Source organism: Pagrus major, chromosome 22 (assembly GCF_040436345.1).
Source record: "Pagrus major chromosome 22, Pma_NU_1.0".
NCBI classification, from domain to species: domain Eukaryota; kingdom Metazoa; phylum Chordata; class Actinopteri; order Spariformes; family Sparidae; genus Pagrus; species Pagrus major.
In genome coordinates this window covers 12,733,003-12,748,843 of record NC_133236.1, presented here as the reverse complement: position 1 = coordinate 12,748,843, position 15,841 = coordinate 12,733,003, and the positions used below count along the sequence as shown (strand labels likewise).

At 39.2% G+C, this 15,841-nt stretch overlaps 2 protein-coding genes across 6 annotated transcripts in view; one reads left to right on the top strand and one right to left on the bottom strand.

The window, feature by feature from the left end:
- Window positions 1-657: 657 nt before the first annotated feature.
- On the bottom strand, window positions 658-4,304 carry LOC141018089 (toll-like receptor 5). The gene is made up of 2 exons (XM_073492972.1): window positions 4,181-4,304; window positions 658-2,858 (listed from the first exon to the last, which is right to left on the bottom strand). Exons 1-2 carry the CDS (start codon window positions 4,226-4,228, stop codon window positions 969-971), a joined length of 1,938 nt encoding a protein of 645 aa, XP_073349073.1. The 5' UTR covers window positions 4,229-4,304; the 3' UTR covers window positions 658-968.
- Window positions 4,305-8,226: 3,922 nt separating this feature from the next.
- The window catches only part of dtnba (dystrobrevin, beta a), a 36,201-nt gene continuing 28,586 nt past the window's right edge, over window positions 8,227-15,841 (top strand). For 4 of the 5 annotated variants that reach the window (XM_073492970.1, XM_073492971.1, XM_073492969.1 and 1 more), the window contains exon 1: window positions 8,227-8,317. The gene's annotated coding sequence lies outside the window, so the exon portion shown is untranslated. The remainder of the gene's footprint in view (window positions 8,318-15,841) is intronic. The other variant, XM_073492968.1, reaches the window with a different exon arrangement.

Genomic DNA, 15,841 nt, shown 5'->3' with positions numbered 1-15,841 from the left:
TGTTCTCAAAAATAATAAACATATCTTACATAAAATTGGGTTACATTCTCGATTAGCCTACATAATAAAGCAGGTGATAAATTCAAAGAAACACCTAAATAAAGGAGTGGAAAAATTAAATGCTGAATGGTTTGGTTCCGATCTGTTTAACACCTCCTATGTGGGAGATTTTTGACCAACAGCACCATCATCAGAATACCAAATGACAGGATATGTTTTGAGAATGGTAAGCAGGGGATACAGAGGATTCTTCCTTAAAGACATTTTGAGCATCAAACACTCAATTTTCTACATCGTGGTGAATTTTTATGCACCAGTTTGTGCCTTTTTCTGCATCATTCATGTTGAAAATATCTTAATTTATGCAAATTAACGTGCATTGTAACAACTCAAAATATAATGAAATATAGCCCTAAAAGTCCTCTGCTGCTTTAATGTTTTTATTAGGTGTTGTCTCAGAGTGTTTTCTGCTTAAATCTACCAGAAGTCATTCATCCATCCATTTTCCAAGCCTGCCTCTAGTGATCTTGGGGGACTGGAGCTTCTCCCAGCATGCACTGGAAAAGAAGTTTGTCTTTTAAAGCCAAAAAGCTTTTAGGACTGTTCTGCAGCTACCCCTGCTGGTACAACGATAGACTCACACAATGAGTCTATCAATGAGTATTTTCTCATCTTTTTATTCCTGAGAGAAAATTTGATTTACATTTATATTATACATGGAAATTACAAATTTCAACGAACGGTCTTATTACATGATCATGAATAAAATGTACAGGTTTTTATACATCTTCACAGAATTTAGGTGTTTTTTTCTGAGATTACAGTAACTTGCACTGACAAATTCAGATTTTATAAACTCAAATGAACAATATGGAACCTCTGTTTAACTAAGTAAAGTCAACTTTTACAATTTACAGTGTAGGTGTCATCCTGAAAGAAAACACATATCTCTTCCCTTTTAGGTACTTTTACTGGTGTGAGACCTGAGCAGAGTACTCTAACAGAGGAACATTATAGAAACCATAAGGAAATTCACATCTGAGCTCTTTGACGGGTCTCAGGAAGGTCACGTTTGTGTTGTTCAGCCAAGTCAGGAAGCTTGTCAGGTTTGGATTGCAATGAAATCGGTTCATATTGAGGTCAAGGGAGCTGAGAGAGCGAAAAGCGGTGGGGTCAGGGGAGGCGATGAAGTTGTTAGACAGGTTGAGAACTTTAAGACTTTTTGGTAGGATGTCAGGCTGGAGATAGGTCAAGGTATTGAATGAGAGGTCCATCGTCTCTACTGACCTGAGACCCTTGAAAATGTCCTGAGGAAGAGACTGCAGTGAGTTGAAGCTCAAGTTGAGAACAGTCACATGTCTGAGGTAGTCAAACAGATTCAGGCATTTCCGCTGAGACCAAATAGACTGCAGAGAGCTTCCGTGAAGATCAAGAGTTTGGAAATTATTCAAATCAGCTGCTGTAACTTGTCTATTGAGGTTGCACGTCCTGATGGTGTTTCCTCCAAAGAAGAGATGCTGGAGGTGCTCCAGCCGAGCCAGAAAGGTGTAAACATCCCCCAGGTCTGTTAATCTGTTGTTCCTAATGTCCAGATGCATGGCATTATCGGCAAACCGTGTGAGACTGTATACTGACGAGGAGGTCAACTTGTTGTCGTTCAACAGGAGATAATCTAAGCTGGGTAGAGACGCAGGGAAGCCAAGATCTCGCAAAGAGTTTCCTGTTAGAATCAACGCTTTCAAGTTGTCAAGTCCATCAAATGAGTCAAAACCGAGTACACCAATGTGATTGTGAGACAAGTCCAACACTTTCAGGTTTGTCAGAGAGGCAAAAGTGTAAGAACGGATTTCCCCGAGCAGGTTGTGCGACAGGTTGAGCATTTTTAAATGACCCTTAAGACCCATAAAGGCATCCCTGTGGATCTGGTTCAAGCGGTTCCGAGAAACGTCGATGATTTCGACCTCTTTCAGCTGACTAAAAACCCCCTGTTGCAATGCAAATATCTTGTTTTTAGACAGATCCAAAGTAAGGATCGAGCTGTTCTTCAGGCCCTCAAACGTGCTGCGGTCTGGATCAGGGAGAACACTGAATGAAAATCCTCTACCCATGTGTCCTGACAGTTTGAGACAGGAGATCTTTGTCCCCTCAATGGCTCTGAAGAGCTGCTTTGATTTATGGATACTGAGCCCGTTGTTTGACAGGTCGAGTGTCTGAAAGGATATTCCTCTGAAAGGGTTCCCACATGTCTGCCAGTCAAAACCTTTACTAGACATGGCCTTTAACAGAACAGATTCCAAGTTCAGAACCTCAAAGTGCTTTCCCCGGAAACCAACTAAATCAGACTCACAGATTTTGTCAATCCTGTTCAGCTTGAGATTCACATCTTTCAAATTAGTCATGTTTGCAAAGAACATTGAAGGCTGGAGTCTCTCAATCTTGTTACCAAAGAGGTCAAGAGTCTCTAAAGAAGACAGTGGCTCCAGATAGTTTTCTGACAGTATGGCGTCTTCAAGTGAGCAGTAATCCAGGTAGAGGTTCTTCAAACCGGAAAGTCCCTCGAAAGCCTTTGGCTCCAGATGAAGGCCTTTGTTGAAGCCGAGCACCAGCCTCCTCAGGCGTCTTTGTCCGCTGAACGCATTGTCCCTGATCACAAATGAAGGAACATACTGTCGTCCGAGGTCCAGCTCCTGCAGCTCCTTCAGGCCTGACAGGGAGGTGGAGTTGATCTCAGCAATGCGGTTCATCTCCAGGTACAGGTGGGTGATGTTGGGAGGGAGAGGAGGAACTGAGCGGAGGTTCTTGAAAGCACAGTTGGCTACAGAGCCGACGATGAGGCATGATGGAAAACAACCTGGCACCTGCAAGAGAAAATTTGAAAATGTGAGTGTTGTTTTTTTTTCTTAAGTCAACCAATAATAACTTAAAGGTTGATCGATGAGTCACATTCCCAACTCGGGTGAAGAGATGAGAACAGGAGAAGAGACGAGAGTCAAAACTCAGTACTATCATTATCCATAACACCCTTAACATAATACTCAAATACAAATTATTTTTACTCATTAAATCAATCATCTGTCATTATGAAAAAGAAACACAATCACTCTCGCAGCAGCTGTTTATTAAATTGCAACACTACTGTACACAGCTAAAAAAAACAACAGTCATAATTCATATATATGTTATATATTCAACTGCTATAGCTAAAGAGGAGCCAGCTGCAGCGTCACACCGAAAAAGTGTTTCACAACGATCAGTATTTAACCTTTTATGAGGCTACAACTAATTCAAACTCTGGTTTAGTCTAATTTTCGCAGGAATTAGGACTTCAGAATTCAGGACAACTGCTTGTTCGGGAATTTTTCAGGACTATTCCCAGCTTGTCAAATACTGATGCTTTGGGTTTGTAGGTCAAGCACACCTGGACGAAGAGATACACCTTTCAAGATGTAGATCAGTTGCTCATGATGTCTGTTTATGAATTGCTTTTTTGTTTTCCTCTGCCTTTGACTGATGAATTAATCCTTTTTCGTGTTATTACTAATTATTGGGCTGTAACTGCACTGTCAAACTCTGTTTTTATAACATTTCATCCTACTTGTCTTTAAATGTTTTTCTAATGTATTTCTTCAGCACTCTTTAAAACATACATTGAAGAAATCCACACAAAATGAAAAGAATAATCAAAACATTTCATTACTTTAAAAAACATTCTAGAAACTTTACACCAAAGACAATTCATACTTTCTCTCCCTGTTTATATATTGTGTACATATGATTCACAAAAGCAATAAATCCTTACCAATCATATCATGTCTCCCTCTTTATATAAGTTGCCTTTTCTAATAGAAGACTTAATAACATCTGCTTACAGTCTGTTATTAGTCTGTTAGTCTTTTCTTAAACAACAACAGTGCAATCAGCCTTTTGGCATGAAAACAACATCATTATTCATATTCTTCCCCTTTATGTAATTGTGTCCTTTAGGATACAGTCTTGTAGCAATATTTCCCATTTTCTAGACATCTTAAAGCAAATTAATATTTTTTTTTTGTTTAAGAAGATATGCTTTACAAGTAAACTTGCCTTGTCTTCAAATTTAAGGCCACATTTCTATTTTCATGGTTGCCATGTAAACAAAGTTTCAATTTACACATCTCTATTATGCTGTACGTTTACCTACCTGTAGGAAAACACAGACGACGATCGCCTGAAGACTGAGCGTCCACATCTTCACGCTGCCTGCCAGAAGAAATCCAACTCCTATAAGATGAAATAATGATCCGGTCTTTGCAGTAAAAACCAGAGCTCTACACTGCAGAGATTGTTGGCAGCCTTTTATCTGAGTGTTTGCGTCACTTGTGTTGGTCAATTCATCGACCCTGTTGTGTAAACATGGCGCTGAGCGGAATTTCTTGCTTTTTTTTGCCAGATTTACATGAAATTGGGAAGTACACCGGCACACTTGCAGCTGTTGCTATGCAATGTGGATTCTGTTGTTGTGTATTGATGTTAGGCTGGCACAGTGTTTTGCACAATTGGCAGATTTTTTTCTCAAAAATCTGATGTCTGCATTATTGTTTCCAACATTGTATCAAAGATTGAGACGATGATTTAAAATATTTGGATTTCAGTGAAAACCTTTGCTATTATTACATATAAGATATGCAGCATTTTAAAAATGGTCTTATATTCCAGTAATTCACTTCTGCAAGTGATGAAATGATATGTGTAATTCAGTTACACTGATATGTACTGAACATATTTGGTGAATTTGATGGGAAACTGCTTTAGTCACAGGATGTGTTGATTTTGCTTAATGTGTAAACCAGTGAGTTAATTATTTCAGAGTTGCATGTTTTTTTCCCACAATTTCCTCAAAAGGCTCTTCCTCTTTCACATAGCAAGACCTTCCAGGTTCCTTTCTAATATGTTGAATAATTCTCTCTTTTTGTTGTAGACACCCAATTACACAGTGGTGGAATGTATATACATGTACTCGAGTACAATTTTGAGGTACTTGTACTTGTACATTTCCCATTTATGCTACTTCCAAATGAACTTCTACCCTAGTATATTTCAGAGGTAAATATTGTTACTGCTTTAAATTTTTCTGAAAACTATACTACAGTCACTTTACAGATTATGATTCTTACATAAATGCATATGATGAATTATAAAGTATAATACATTGCTATGGGTTAAACTATCCAACAGTGTTTAATGTATTAAAAAGTCACCCCACCTCAATCAGATATTAGTGATATCTAATTAGTAATATTAAAATACTGCCAACGTGTCAATGCATCAGTAATGATTTTCCAATTCTACACTAAATATAACAATATAACACTCTCAAATGGACTTCTCTGCCCAATAAGTACTTTTACTTTTGAAGTACATTATACTTTTTTCTTACTTTAAAGTTTGTTAAAGTAACAATGAAGAAATTGTGTTGAAGAGTACTTATTCCATCACTTTAATCACAGTAGGCAACTGTGTTGTATAGGTTCCAGCTTGTCACCTGTTCTGTTTGAGAGACTGTTCATCAGCATAAACACTCAATATGAGCTACAAATTATACAGTCAATTAATAATGTAAAATATGAGAGCTAAACAATCAAATAAAAAACTGCTTACATGACAAATACTCTCAGTGAGGGTGGAAGAGGAGGGTAAGGAGATGTGTAACATTCATTTGATGTGGATTAATCTTGAGCACTCCTGTAATCTTTCTGTAATTACTTCAAAATGTCAATCAATTAATGTCCAAATTAACTATAGCCTGCATAATATGGTGGCTGCTTAATTTTAACTGTAATCCGCAGAGGGAAGAGGTGTGTGTGGTGCGTACGTGTAGTTTAATCACACATGGCTGGTGAATGTCACAACCTCAGGAGAATGAAGCTTTGTCAAATACAAAACAGAGAGAGAGAGAGAGAGGTTGACTGACATTGTGGCAACAATACCACAGATTCTTCTAGAAAAAGCTATTAATCAAATTTCAGGAGTAACAGTTACAAAAAGACATGGGAATATATAATAATGGGATGTAACTGAGTACTTTGACTGAAGTTATTTAAAGGTGCACCATGTCACTTTTGGTCATATAGTAGTTACCTTACACACAGCTGTCATCTTGCCTCCTCTGCGGCTCTGTTACTACCTCCACTGGCGGATCAGAGGCGGAATGAAACTGGTCCCCCATTCTGCCTCTGATCCGCCAGCGGAGGTAGTAACAGAGCCGTAACAGAGGCAAGATGACGGCTGTGTCTAAGAGTAAGCCGGGACAGGGGACAGGGGTATGTCCGTTTGATGGCGTTCAGTCGGACAACTAAACAGGTCCTTCACTCATCAAATAAAAGAGAAACGTTCCACACTTCAACCAGCAAAGCAAAGTTACTAGACCAAACAACAGTAATGTGGTAGCAGGTAGTGTCTTCAGCAACTTATATGAGGGGAAGAAAAACAAATTCATACACGGGAAAGTCGCTGTCATCCTGTCTGATCTACCGACACTTCGTCATACTTCCGCCCCAAAAACAGCATCTGTCTCTGGCAGCTAGAGCCAGGCAGCTCCCACGGTTGACTGGTGATGATTATGTGACGTGATTTTGAGCAGTAACTCTGAATGTCTTCGTCGCCTTCCACTATTTTGTCGTTGTAGTTACACTAGAAAAAAACACCAAATTTAATCATGAAAAGTCACTGCGATGATCAGCCCTTCTTACCGAGTCTTCAGTAAACTACCTCCCAGAAAACAGCACCCCTCTCCGTGAGAGCCAGACAGGGTCTGCTATTTACTGATGGTGATTGTGATGTAATTTAGACCAGGAAACTTTCCACAATGCATGGTGGGTCAGGATCTCAATCACAACACATTATGACAGCATCCATGTGATTACAGTCAGTGGATACATATTTAGATTAACAGGTGGAAACTGTTAAAAACCCCACACAGATCCCCACGTTATAATGTGTACCGTCACGCCTCTTTTGGTTCCGCAACAGCGGCATGCTGTATGAAATGACACGCGCTGCTTGGTTCAGTGTGCGAGCCTTCATTGCGGTGATATTGTGAAATCTGTGTGAAAAGGGCCTTTGTTTGATTACAGGCCTGTAAAAAAAGTTGCATAGTGCACCTTTAACTACAGTAGGCAACAGTTTTGGGGTCAGCTCACTTGTACTTTGAGTCTTTCCATTTCCAATCCTTTATTACAATTCAAAGGCAAACTATTAATTTATTATTATCAATTATTACTTCACCACATTTAGGCTATACTACACAGTAGCTTATGTAAAATAATCATCTTGTTATCGCTGTTGTTGTTGGGGTTGCTGATGTTGTTGTATTGTCTTGTAACTGTGTGTTTTTTTATACCATGATGTTAATTCTCTTTAGTTATGTGTCTCCCGGGAACTATGATTGTAAATAAGCTTATAGGCTAGCTAACTCTGGTGCAGCTAAGAAACAAACAAATAAATAACAAACAAGGAATAAAAACAAGAGAAAAGGGTTACTTTTAAAATGTTGTGTAGATGACATCTGAAGTAGCACAAAATGAAACATAAATCAAGTTCAACTATGTTAAAACTGTTGCTTACAACATTAGCCTAGCTGACTTGGTTCATTTACTCCACTGGACAGGCTGTAGTAAAGAATCCCCAATATTATACTATGTTAATACTTGAGTATCCTTGAGGTAGTTTAATACTTTCAGTTTTATATGGCAGTCCAAAATACCTATGTATGTTTGTCTGCTATGGTGGGTGAAACTTTAATGAAGCCTGGAAACCTACGCTCAGGGTTTACTTTCTTCATGGAGGGATTATGACGTATTAACACAGCAGAAACTGATAACCGATAAAAAAAATCCTCCCTGTGTGAATTAAAAGACATATTTTATCGATTAATCACATTTAATTAACTGTAGAATGAAACTAACATTGTGGTACTGACTGCCTGGTGCGCACTGAGCTGGTTTAGAGGCAGCAGCCGCTCACTGTCACAGAGCAGGGGGCTGGACCGGACCGGGGAGAAGAGGAGTGACTTTCTTTCAAAAATAGTACACTTCATCACAGCAGCGGCGGCCGGTACAGCAGCGGCGGCCGGGCACGGAGGGTGTGAATCATGGCTTACTACGGAAATAAATAACGGGACCGGGACGATATTACTCAAGCCAAAGAGGAAACACAAAACACGGTGAAAAGAGGAAGCGGACATTTGAAGAGAGAATAAAGCTGCTAGCTAAAGTCAGTGCCACACGTTTCAGTGTTGATGTTGGTATTTGGCCACGAATACCTGCCGAAAATACTCCCGGTGAGTAACCCTCGTCTCACTTTTAAGGGTTATAGCTAGCACACAAACAGGAGGGGGGAGTTTAGGCTTTAGTTTGAGTAAGTTTCACTTCTAATGTGTCGTTTCACCCGAGTTTGGGGAGTTAAAGAACACGTTCACTCGGTGGGATAAGGTGAACAGGGAGTTAAACTTTTCTGCAATATGGCCGCTCAGATGTCACACAAGCTTCCCAGAAGTAGGCAGAACTAAAAATGAGCTTTGACTCAAGTCTTTGATATTCATGGCAGCTCAAGAGACCGTTCAAATATTGTGCTTAAACAATGTCTAATGCGGTGTCTGTCCCTGTCCTGAGTGTTGTAGTAGCGTTAGACTTGAGACATGCCCACTTTTCAAATCAAAACTACTATTGGTGTTTGACCTGTACGTAGTAGTGCTGTTCTCTTGCATGGGAGGAACGTTATTCCATTCAAAGATCTGGCAATTTTACGTTACCTGGCGTATCGCCAAACATACAGGTTTTGTAGTATATAACGTAATACTTAGATGAAATCGTGACTATCCGCAGTGAATTTCGGCACAGCATTTCAAGTGGCTCTGATTGATTGAAGTGGCATGCATGTATGCACAATTAAAATGCGACAAGCTGAATGGAAACAGATGCAAGTTAACTAGAAAGTGTGTTGTAGTACGGATAATTAGTCAGTCTTCGTCTGATTAATGAGGTGAAATTAAGTGGTGTATGAATCATAATATATTCTAATAGATCAGCATTCTAATGAATCATCCTATCTGACTTGTGGGGTCAGCTGAAATGATTTATCACACCCCAGCCTGCCAAAAGGTGTTACCAGAGATGGCCCAAGCATTTTTTGGAGCTCTTGCAGAGTGACAGCCCCTCCCCCTAACCCCTACACCCCAAAATGTGTTCAGAGCATGTACACTACTCAAAATTGGATTGATTTTCTGTGTTTATTTATGGTTTTATTGACATCCCACAGAAACTATAACATCTGAGACGCAACATAAGCATTTTTGGTAAATGTTATATTTTTGTTAGTTCAACAAACTGTTTCTGAATGGCATAGAACATATTTAGCATTTCTGCATTATGATTTCTATGTTCTGATATATTTGTGATAAGCTAATATTGTCCAATATCATTTCTTTTTTTCCGGTTCATTGTCATGCTCAAGTTCAGTTGTTTTCAAATTGTGCCTAAGGTGAACCAAAGGGCAGGCCAGACTCTCAAGGCACACCTTTATTGATAATGTCTGTGCAAAATAGCCTGTATAATGCCAGTTATCTAATCACTCTTTACATGCATTGCATATCTACTAATGCCTAATGAAATCAGTCAAGTAAAAATCCAAATTATTGACCAAAAACACAATTAGTGTATTTTTAAATGTGTGTCCAGTGAGGTTGCAGACTTTTCCAAACTGTTGCTCCCTGCAGAGGAAACTAAAAAGAGAGGGATGACAGAGAGAGAGAGAGAGAGAGAGAGAGAGAGAGAGATCACAGTAACTGATGGGCTTTGTCCCAAACTGTCCCCTGAGGATCTTTACTTTTCCCTGGTAGTTGCATATTGTGTACTCTAATTGGGCGGTGGGCGACTTGTTTACATCTCTAAAGGGCTAAAATGAGAGACCCCAACGATAATTAACCATCCCACCACTCTGCACATGATAACCAGGTATAAAAAATGTATGCATGCATCCTAGCTCAGTATTTTATATGATTCACCTGAAGATAATCCTTGGTGGTTTCTTCACAGCAGCCTCTGCATCATCGCATTTAATTTCAGAGTCTCCATATGGAAAGACTTTGGCTGTGACTGATTTACAGCGGTGCTGATTGTGTTACTGTCTCCACTGTGGGTGGGGAGATAATAGCACTAAGGGTGAAACCTATGATTAGAAGAACAGTCATCCCTATCCAGTCTCTAGTTCATGTAATTTCTTTAGAGTTAAATTATAGTGAAATTTAAGTATTCCTCATTTGGATGGCCCTCCAATACTTTTGGAGACCTCAGTGCTCTCTACTCGTTTATGGTTTGGTATGTTTGATGCTGCTGAGTTAATGCTCAGGTAGCTAGCCGTAAAATAAAGTGTAATGAAAGGCTAGTTAAGCTTAGACAAAGAAGAAGAACCCATTTTTGTCACTGATTAATAGTTGGTATAACAGCTTGTTTTGAAATCCTGCAATGGTTTTCTAAGTTCACTGGTACTGCACCAGTCTATCTGATCACACATCTGCTGTAGAGTTTGGTGACTAAATCTTTGTAATTCAGTACAAAAAGTTTAGATTGTTGCTGCTAACAATACTAATATTACTATTTTACTGTATTATCCACCCATGAAGTCCCTATATAAACTCACAAGCTGGTTGCACATGTTATACAGTATGTCAGGTATATCAGGCTGCAAGTTTAACGTCAAACAATCACATTTTTTACTCTCTTATGCAGTTTCTTCAGGACTAGACAGAACTTTCACTTCCTGTCTTTTTTGTTTTTCTCTCATACTCTTCCTGTCTCTTTCACCATCTCTTTTTCTCACTCGCTCTTCCTTCTTCATATAGTCATCTTCCCTTCCTGCTGAACCTGTCTCTTTCTATGCTTTACTGTTCATTTCATCCTCCCTTTCTTTGGAATTGGCATGGGCGTCTTACTGGCATACCATCCATCTCCCTGACCAAAAGCCAGATCTGGTCATATTTCAGTTCTAGACTTAAGTGTTCATTGGTTTCAGACACAAGTCTAGGGTTTGTGTAAATACACATGGATGTGAGAGTAATGGTAAAAGGTCAGGCATGTTATGTTCACAAATTTATACTGAAAACAGCACTGTGTTACTTTAAAACAAAGCAAGGACCTGTGTTAGTTGGGGCATATTGCTTCAAGTAATAATAAGACTATGAAATACAACCCAGCTAGATCAGTTTGAGTAATAGATCCAGGAATGTGGAAGCTTTTCAAATGGCAATTCAAGTGAAAGTTGTTTAAAATACTAAAAGACTGGGTTTTACATGTCTACAAAATTGTCATGGCAGCAGTTGTTTTTGCTTTTTTGTCACAATCACCAATTCAACAGTAGAAATATTAAAAATCTTCCAAGAATGTGAGCTTTTATGCATTTGTTTAGACAGTCCAGCATCTTAACTGATGACATGGCATTGCCTGGTGTCAAAACTTGAGCCAGATTCAACATTTCTTTTTTGCCAGATGACCACTCATCTTTTTGCCAAATGCCAGTGTGGAACTTGGCACATATGCGTGCTGTGTCAATGTTTGTGAATTTCCCATTGGAATGAATGAGTGGAGATGCATTTCTTCATGCATTTCCATTTGTCTGTTTAAATGCGATCTTGAAAAGCTTGAAAATAAACAGTTTGGATACATCAAAATCACTGAAAATCACCCACTTGAGTGTAGTTGCCTTTGAGAAACCCTTAAATCCAGTTCAGGCTTTACGTCCATTTTGTGTTTGGGTTGAATATGTTCTTTGGGGTTTTTTTCCCCAGCTATTTGGACCTGTAAACTCCTCTACAACAGACTCCACCATGACTTCAACTCAGAACATGCTATAACGTCTGGTCTGGTCCTACACACACCCTTGGCATGCGAGCTGTCCATCTTAAATGTGTAACCAGAGATGTGTTGCTTCTGTTTTTACCTGCCTGGTGACAACCCTGGGGTCAGACTGGGTCAGTCAGCTTGTCTCTATGGCAGGGCGGGGATCAGAGGTCAGAACTGAGAGATTGGAGAAGCAGAAGAGACTTGTGCTTTCGGTTCAACCTGCTTGTAACTGGAGCAGTTGATAGGTTTTATAACCGACACAGTTTACTATTTTTACATTTGAATATGTTATTAGGTTATGTCAAGACATCCAAAAATATACAATGATTTGATGTTTTTACCATCAGTGTATTCCAATTAGACCATCATTTTTGTTTCAAACAATTAGCTGATGTATCGATTCGTCATTTGATGGAACATTCATCGGTTCCTTGTTCAGTTTTAAGCAAAATGTCAAATATTTGTTGATTTCAGCTATATAAATTTAAGGATTTGCTACTTTTATCTACTCATATAATTGTAAATTGGATCTTAAGTTGCAGCTCTCCCATCATGCAACACTTAAGTCTCTATTTATATCCAGAGTACAGTTAGAACAGCAAATAATTATTTACTACCAAGACAAATTATTGAATGCTTGCAGCAGTATGTTAGAATCAGTTCAGGTTAGTCAGGCCTCCAATAATCAACAATGTAGTATCAATCAATACTGTGTACATTCAATCTCAACAATACAAGGGTGCGACTACATTGACTGAATCAAATCTGTTTTTCTGTAAAAAGGCTAACTACATTCTTCGTCCTGCAGAAACCTCAGCTAAAATGTTCCAGCTTTTTATTTAATATCAAGTGACAGTTTGTTTGGTATCCATTATGCCTAAAAATGTTTCCGGACATTTGAGACCAAGGAAAACTACCGGTAATGCAGTCAGCACTTCAAAATCTCCAAACTTCCAAGCCCCTCAATTTCCTGAAATCTTAACTTTAAATAAAAAATAATTTAGAAAGTTGCTGCAGAGCTTTTGTTAGGATATGTGGGTGCGGCCAACAAGCCTCATCTGTTTCGTGTGTTACAGAACAGGGTCGTTTAGAGGATAAATGGAGCTCATAGGTATTTCAGCAACGTCAGTGTCTAAAGTTGTAGCGTACTGTATATATGCCATGTATAACACACACAGTCAGGTCCTGTCAGGGCAGACGGTGAGAATAGGGAGCAGCTGCAAATGGTGATGCGGTCATGTGGCATGCATGGTGTGTGTGTGGTGCGCAGAGGGTGGTAAACACCCTCTTACCCCTCTTTAGTACCACCTCGCCTGCCTGACTGACGCCTATCGCTGTTAGTGTCATCGCTGGTTCTGCTCCACAAAACTTTAGTTTGTGGATTCACCCATAGACACAGCGGTGAGTCGAGCGTGAGTGTGCATACAGAATGATTTGTAGTTTGCATGCTTTGGACTGAAAGCAACTGATTCCTAAGAGCATTTGTGTGTGTGTGTGTGTGTGTGTGAGAGAGAGAGAGAGAGAAAGAGAGACAGTACGAAGAGATAGTGTGTGATTATTTCAGGACCATTTGCCTTCTTCAGGAGCTGGGCCTACATAAACGTAACCACGGCTATGATGAAATACTTTAGTGTGTGTGTGTGTGTGTGTGTGTGTGTGTGTGTGTGTGTGTGTGTGTGTGTGTGTGTGTGTGTGGTTAATGCACAGGTGCACTGGTTGGGTGGTCTGCACTGATGCGAAGCCTTCCTACACACACAATAACACACACAAACATCCTGTAATGAGCAGAGTGAAGTAAATGTTGATGAGACTGATCATAATATTTACATAATGCAGTCATGCTGATTACCCTAGTATATGTGCATGTGCAGTACTTACGCATAGGGCTGCGACAAATGATCATTATTATGCTTTCATTAGTTACTTTATTTTATGTTATTTATTTATTTTTTGAGCAATTGATTCATCATTTAGGCCAGTGATTCCTGAAGCTTTTCATGTCATTCCCACATATTGTCCCAGCGTCCCCCATCTGATAATAATTTTACTTTTAGATGTTTTATCACAGAAAGTGCTTGAAACCCATGACCAAAATAGTTAAAAATACATTCTGTAATTGTGTTACTTAAAAATAAGGATTCTCCTTTTGCTGGGGACTCCCTCAAGGAGCCCTGGGGGTCCCTGGACTGCACTTTGAGAGCCACTGATACAGGGCCCTGACACACCAGGGTCAGCCGTCCTTGGCCCCAATGTAGGGGCCATCGGTGAGTGTCCGTGTCTCCAGTTGTTGCGGTGTGTCCCACACAGCTAGTACTGGCATCGGCCCTTGTCAGCAGCTTTTTAGCTGATTGAGTGCACAGAAATGGTGGCGTCTGGTCGATTTTTACGCCTCCGCCTCTTCGCCAGTGCTATTTGCAACCTTTTATCAGACATATTCGGGATTAGAGGTGGCTTTACTAGACTGCTCTGAGGTTTTCTGTTTTGCTTTTTGAGCGTTAAATACAGACTAATGCCTCCTGATGGTTTGGAGATGTGTCTCCTCTTATGCAGCCACGGAACGTAAAAGGTAGTTCGCCATCGGCTGTCGTCTTTGTGGTTTGCTGAAGTGCATCTTTTTGACCGAGACAAAGGCAATGTGAGGTGACACAACAGTCAGCCCTTAGACTATAAAATGACATTTAAAAGTAACAAATTGCCTTTTACATACTGTTATAGCAAACCCTAAATTGTCACATTTCATAAATTGGAACTGGCAAATGTTTATCAATTGTGCTGTATAAATAAATTAAATAATTAAGTGAATATCAAAGTAGAGGTTAAATTTCTGTCAGTCAACAAATTGATTACTTGACTAATCGTTTCAGCCCTGCTTTTGCATAAGAGCACCGTAGACGCACCTTCTTTTTTATCATCAAAACAGTGAGGTATCATTTGAAATTCTTGTTATGTCAATGCTAATATGAAAAACCATACTTTTTTGATGTCTTAGTTTGGGCAAAAACTTGAATTTGAAACTTTAAGTAAAAGGGTCAAAGCTGAAAATAAAGCAGAAAATATAGGGGCAGGCTGACAGTTTTCAGTGTGATGATTCAGGTCATGTGTGGTATTTGAGGTAATTAGCTGTGAACAAGAAACTCATATTCTTGTAACTGATAGGTCAACATGTCGGGTGATAATGTGATAGCAAAAAAACACATTTTAATTTTTCACCTGGCTCATAGCACATCATTGTGTCAGTACCTTTTATGTTTGTTGCTACTTTGGCATGTGAATTTCTGTCGACAAGATAATGAAATATTTGCAGTACACATGAATCAGTTTTCCGTAAGATATCTATCTATCTGTCCTTCTTGCTGTGACACCTGCTGACAGGATGTAACTATCCTCTTCTCGCAGATGTCTTGATTAACATTTAGATGCATTCACAACCTATACTCTTTGGGTTTTCAGTACATTCAGAGCCATTTCTTAAAGCTGTCTGCATGAATTCTTGAATGTAGAGATCATGAACAGAAATATAATGCAGGTCGAAATATCCCATGTCTGAGCTCATTGTATCCATGAGTCTTGAGTTGACTATTTGTGGGACAATGTTTGGATCCTTTGTTGGGAGGATTGCTGACTGTGCTGTTGTGAGAGCTTGTCAGTGTGTGAAACCATTGTATTTGTCATATTTTGTTTGGGGAGGATTTATTTGGCACCTGGCAGCTTTTCAGCGTTTGCTGTCGTTTCTAGTATTTTTCAGCAACAGTGCTTCAGTGAATGATGGTACAAAAACACTTTGATGGTATTATTACAGTCATAATAAGGTTTCTCACTTTGAGGAAAAACAAGGCCTAAATAATTATATTATTATAATATAGTTACATGTTGTTTTTGAGCTTCTGCAAAGTCTGCTAGATCTTATTATAAAACTGTCAGTGTTGTAACAGTATTTAATGTTGTACTATTAGTCCATTTCTCGAACT

Bases quoted from the DNA above. Each gene is read 5' to 3' on its own strand.
- LOC141018089 (XM_073492972.1), bottom strand. From the start codon at position 4,228: ATGTGGACGCTCAGTCTTCAGGCGATCGTCGTCTGTGTTTTCCTACAG. The intron at 2,859-4,180 runs GTAGGTAAACGT...TTTCTCTTGCAG, and splicing joins TCGTCTGTGTTTTCCTACAG to GTGCCAGGTTGTTTTCCATC.